Below are 6,058 nucleotides of genomic sequence, written 5' to 3'. Positions count from 1 at the left end.
GAGACCTTGAGGTTGCTCCCATTCACTTCTGACTGGAAATGATACAAGTCCTGTTTACTGAGACTTTATTGGTCAGAAATAATAGTCAATCATCCCTTGTGAAACTTGAAGATAATAGAATATGGGAGGATTCTCTGCTTATTTCAGCAGCACACTGTTTGCCACAATGGGAAAAAAAAAAAACTAATTGGAACATGTCTCTGATAGAACAGCCAAAAGGTGATTACTGACTGGATTCAGTAATTTCTGCAGGAAAGTGCAGAAAAAGGCAGAAATGAGAATTAAAAACAAAATGCTCATTTGAGTTAAAATGTAATGATATAAAGATAATTCCAAGGAGAATGGAGTCTGGTATGTTTTGGATTAGTGCCAAAATGTGATGGGTAAACTGCTGTGGATCTGACAACAGGTTGGTACCAGTTCAGACAATAAAGTTCAGAAATCTGGAGTGAATATTTATAAATATGGCAAATTGGCACTGCTGTGCTTTTGAAGTACATAATCAGCGGGCTTGTTGATGAGAAAATGGACCCATTCTGTGGTTGCCTAGCTTGTGGGGTGATGTGAGCTACCTGCTAGTCATGTACAGCAGGACAATGTGTTCATTCACATTGAATTTTAAAAGTAGCAAAAACTAACTTTTATCATGAATGATTTGAGAAGTTGACCTCTAGATAACAAGAGGAATAGTAGTATCAACAATCAGCTTATAGAATATGGCAGATTGGATAAATGGAAAGAAAAATAATAAGTTTACCTTTTTGGTGAAATACAAAAGTGAAAGGAAAATTAAATAATAAATCCCAAGGGATAAGTCATGAAAAAGGTACCATAGAACACAAAAAATACAGAATAACCAAGTCTAGAGAGGTTCAGACATGGTATCTAGGTGGAAAAAACAATCTAATCAAAACCTAAGGGCCAATTAAGGTTATTCAGATGACAAGAGAAGGAAAATAGAAAGCTCAGGAGGCAAGTTTCCCAAAAGAAGTAGTAGTGTGTGCAGTCTAAAGCCAGATGTAGCCATGTATGTCTATCAGCAATCTCTACCTGAACATGAACATATTCAAAATATTATTTTCAATTTTTTTCCAAGATTCTTATTTCAGTAAATAAGACTACCATTTACTCCATTTCCCAGTGCTTAATGCAAGAATTATCTGAACTTCTCTGACTTGTTTTCTATTACAACAGTAATCCTGTTAGCTGTACTTCTAAAATATTTTTCCCAGTTCTGACTACTTTTCTCACTCTCCATAGATACTATTCTGATACAAGCCAGAATAAATTAAAGAAATAAATTTTCAATATAACATTGTAGGCTTTTGTTTTTCTTTACATGTAACTCAAATAGTACTCCCCTCCCCTGGGATTTGAAATACAATTCAAATACCTTGTCCACAATCTTTACTAATTCTAAGCAACATGCACCCAAACCAAAGGACATTACCAGGCATCTTGTTTTATTTTCATCATCATATTTATTTTTATTCAAAACTTAGTTATTTATGCATTGTTTTATTTCATTACTCTCTGATTCTACCTTAAGAGTATGGCTATGGTATGGGTGCCGTATTAGTCAGAGTTCTCTAGATGAACAGAATCAACAGGAAGTATAAAAGGAGATTTATTAGATGGGCTTACACAACCAGAAGCTGGATAGCCCACATGGCCATCTGCAGGCTGGAGAGCCAGAGGAACCAATAGCTACACAGTCCACGATGCTGATGCCTCAAAACAAGAAGGATCAACGATGCTGCCTCAGTCTAAGACTGAAGGCTTCTGGAAACTCCCTGGAGAATCACTGTCAGAGTCCACTTTGGAAGAGTAAAGGATGGAGAATCTGATATCCTCAGGCAGTTGCAATAGCAATCAAGAACCTGTTCTAAGAATCTAGCTTGCAACTGCTGCTTCTTATTTGTTCTTCTGACTTATTCCATCCAAGCCTCCAGCCTAATGGATGGTGCTCCCCATGCTTAGGGCAGGTCTCCTCTTCAGTTCACTAACCCACATGCCAATCATTCCTAGACACACCCTCATTGACATACCCAGAGGCCTCTCAATTTTTAACACCTCTTAATCCATCAAGTTGACAATTCAAATTAACCATTACAGGTATCATTGTTGCCTCTACATAAAATCTGGGAATAACTTCAGCATAATATCTACATTAGGAATTTTGTAATTGTGTGTATGTATCTTCATATCTTCACCTGAGAAATAGTGGAATATACCCATTCCTAGATGAAAAATAATTAATACTATTACTTAAATGTTAACTTTATGAATAATCTACAAATTCAATATAATAACTATAAATTTCTAGTGGCATTTTAAAATTTGATCTTGACAAGTTTAGAAGTAGAAAGGAGCCAAGCACGGCAGCACATGTCTGTAATTCCTTGGCGTGGGAGGCTGAGGCAAGAAGATCAAAAGTTCAAAGCCAGTCTCAGCAATATAATGAGGCCCTAAGCAACTTAGAGAGACCCTGTCTTAAAATTTTTAAAAGGGGATGGAGTGGTTAAGCACCTCTGAGTTCAATCTTCAGTACCAAAAACAAAAACAAAACAACACCTTATCAGGAATGCATTCTGTAGCATTTGTGAATCTATAACTACTATGTGATTCCATTATTCAGTTGTAGTAGTTTTTCCAACTTCAATAATGACTTCATTGTCAAATTCAATAACTTTTTGTTAATCCATAAAAGTCTGAGGCATTTGAGAATCTTTCCAGAAAGGCCTCTTTTCTTGCTGCTTTTGACACATCTTTATCTGGGTCCCCATTCTGAGTGTCTGACTCTTGCTATGTCAGAATTGAATGGCGACTCTTCCTTCTCTTTGACTTGTTGGTAACTTCAAGGTTCTGTCCTGGATTGTTTCCCTCTGCCTTTCAGAAACATCAAGTCTTATCTGGGATTATAATGCACAATTACATTTTTTATAATATGTTGTGTGTGTGTGTGAGCAGATGGAGTATATGATGTATATGGAATATGTCCTTATCCTTATGTCTTTCTATATATATTTCACCACTCTTATGGTATGCTATAAGGCCAGTCACCTTCATTTTAATAAAACCACCCAGACGCTTGGTTCTCTATTTTCAACTTTTGGCACACTTTCTTAGATTTATTAAACACTCCTTGCATATATTTAAGTTTATGTCTAAATTCACTTCTCCTCCTCATTTTTCATTTTAAATGCCAGCTTTATTAGTTACTCTAGAAATAGAGAAGTTTATTTCTGGAGCAACAGCAGTGACTAGGCACTTACTGCAGTGGTAACACAGACATCAATAAAACAGTCACAGGCTTTACTGCCATGGTGTTCACAGTCTAATAGAGGATTCAGACTTAAGCACATAATTGCACATCTCCTTTGTGTTCAAAGGCATCTTATTGCTCTAAAGGGCACTGTTTTTATTACTAAGAATTACCTGAAGATTGATTTAAATGGAAATTCCTCAGGTCAACTTCCCCTCCTCGTTCTATACTGAGAAATACTATTTTTAACAAGCAACTCAGGAACCAACTTAGTCTTGCATACAAACTTTGGGCTACACTATTAAGTTCAACTGTCCTACCAACATATAAGATAGACAGACCTCCTTTTCTTACTTTATTCTAATTTTCTATTACTGTTCTCCTAAATCCTCCAATCTTCAGTTTTTTTATGATTACCTGATGGGCAGTTTCTTTAGTATGAAATTCAAGGTATTTATTGAACTAGACCTTTTGTTTTATTTTCAGCCTCATATGCATTTTCCTTACACATACTATTAAAAAAATCCTACCACTCATTATTCCCTAAATATACTCTTTTCATTTTTAGAAATTGTTAAACTTAGGATTGAAGGCCACATAGAATATAATAAAATTTTTGTGTCTGTATCCTAAGTTCCATCAATGTGCCTAGAATATATAAACCAGGTTAAAAATCATGCAAGAATGAAGGAAATTACTCCATTGCCAGAAACATACTCTTATTAGTGATGATTTGTTGTCTTTGTTTTTTGACATATATTTATGTGCCTGCTTGTTTTAATTTCCCAATTTGCTTATATGGCCTAAAAGAGAAGTGATTATTTCCTTCCTTCTTTCTTTTCTTTTTTGCCCTTCCCTATCTCCCTGTTTTCTTCTTTTCTCTTTTACTTTTGTTCATTTCCTGTGATTTAATTTAATTCCTTTTCTGTCTACCAAGGTATTTTACTTTGAAATGTATTGAATTGATCAGAGAAGAAATTGGAAAAGAGAAGAAAAAAGTGAAAGAATGGGAAGAAAGCAGAAAACTTTTCAAGAAAAATCTCTTCTCTCCAAGTCACTGAGCTGGTCATCATAATTCAAGAGCTCCATCACCAAAAAAATTATTTTTCAGTTACTCTCCGGAGAGCCCCTTTGACATCCTTGTTTCTCAGGCTATAAATAATGGGGTTCAACATAGGTGTTACTGATGAATAGAACACAGAAATCATTTTATCCCTCTCATTCATTAGCTTGGAGTTTGGCCTCATGTAGGCAAATATTGCTGAGCCATAGAAGAGAACAACAACCATGAGATGGGAGCCACAGGTAGAGAAGACCTTGAGCCTCCCCTCTCCAGAATGCATCTGGATCACAGTGCAGATAATGTTCCAGTAGGAGACCAGGATGAGGGAGACAGGAGCCAGGAGGATCACCACGCCCATGGCAAAGATGGCCATTTCTGTGCTGTAAGTGTCTGCTGAGGCCAGCTTCAGGAGGGCAGGAGGCTCACAGAAAAAGTGGTTAATGATATTGTTTCCTCGGTAGGGAAGACGCAAGGTGAATGTGGTGTCCACCAGGGACACAAATGCTCCACTGGCCCAGGACCCCACAGCCAGCCTGACGCGTGCCCAGTGGGTCATGATGGTGGAGTAGTGCAGGGGCTTGCACACAGCCACATACCGATCATAGGACATCACTGCCAGAAGAGCACACTCTGTACACCCAGTCAGAAGCAGAACAATGATCTGCACTGAGCACCCAGCAAAGGAAATGGTTTTCCTCCTCACCAGGAAGTGGACAAGCACCTGGGGCACAGTGGTAGTAGAGAAACAGAGATCAGCAAAGGACAGGTTTCTAAGGAAGAAGTACATGGGAGTGTGGAGTCTGCAGTCCATGTGAATGAGCACCACCATCAGCAGGTTTCCCAGCAAGGTCAGCAGGTAGATGATAAGGAAAAGAAAGAAGAGCAGGACTTGGATGTGTGGGTCCTGTGAGAGGCCCAGGAGGATAAACTCTGTCACAGAGGTTTGGTTCTCCTCTCCCATGAGTGTCTGTCCCTGTTTATAGAATAGCATCAAGATATGAAATGCATTAGTTATTTCAGAAAACCTGAATCACTTCAATATTTTTTAATCAGCATCAAATTTGGTTCTTGATTCCTCTCTTATACTTAGTTTCCATATGCCAAAGACTGAGGTTTCTTTTTTCAGCTTTAACAAATGAAAATCATTTCTATTTTTCTCCTCTTGTATCTTTTATTTATTTACCATTTAAATTGTTAAATTTGTATATCTTTATGGGTTACAGTATGGTCATGTAATTCAGGTATACAATGTATATTATTGAATCAGGGAAGAAATATTTCCATCTCTTAAATTATTAAACCTATGTCATACCATTAAGCAAATAAATGCTTTCAGATGGAAACAGTACAGAAGAGGAGATGGAAAGGGCATTAAAAAGCATATTTAATAAGGTAATCAGTAAAAACTTCCCAAGTCTTAGGAATGATATGAACATCCAGATCCACAAAGTTCATACAAGATGGACTCGATACAAAAATATCCTTTCCAAGATTTATTATAAACAAGTTGTCAGAAGTCAAACAGAATCCTTAAAGCAAGAGAAAAAATTCAAGTCATACATATAAAGGAATCCCCTCGAGGAGTTTCTCTGCAGATAATTTGCAGGCTATGAGACAATAGGGCAATATACTCAGAGTACTGAAAGAAAAAACAAAAACTAGCAAACAATTGCAGGCCAAGAATACTAGGCCTACCATACTAATCCTTCAGAAATGAAGAAGAAATAATG

General features: G+C 37.0%; 1 protein-coding gene across 1 annotated transcript; it reads right to left on the bottom strand.

The window, feature by feature from the left end:
- Window positions 1-4,365: 4,365 nt before the first annotated feature.
- On the bottom strand, window positions 4,366-5,289 carry LOC124088581 (olfactory receptor 2D3-like). The gene has a single exon (XM_046438281.1). It carries the CDS (start codon window positions 5,287-5,289, stop codon window positions 4,366-4,368), a length of 924 nt encoding a protein of 307 aa, XP_046294237.1.
- Between the last annotated feature and the right edge of the window lie 769 nt (window positions 5,290-6,058).

The sequence above is a fragment of the Marmota monax genome, unplaced genomic scaffold (genome assembly GCF_021218885.2).
Source record: "Marmota monax isolate L192 unplaced genomic scaffold, Marmota_monax_Labrador192_F-V1.1 WCK01_AAM20220418_F8-fsc00061, whole genome shotgun sequence".
Lineage (NCBI taxonomy): Eukaryota > Metazoa > Chordata > Mammalia > Rodentia > Sciuridae > Marmota > Marmota monax.
The sequence above is the reverse complement of the archived record's forward strand: the minus strand, read 5'-3'. Positions and strand labels throughout refer to the sequence as shown.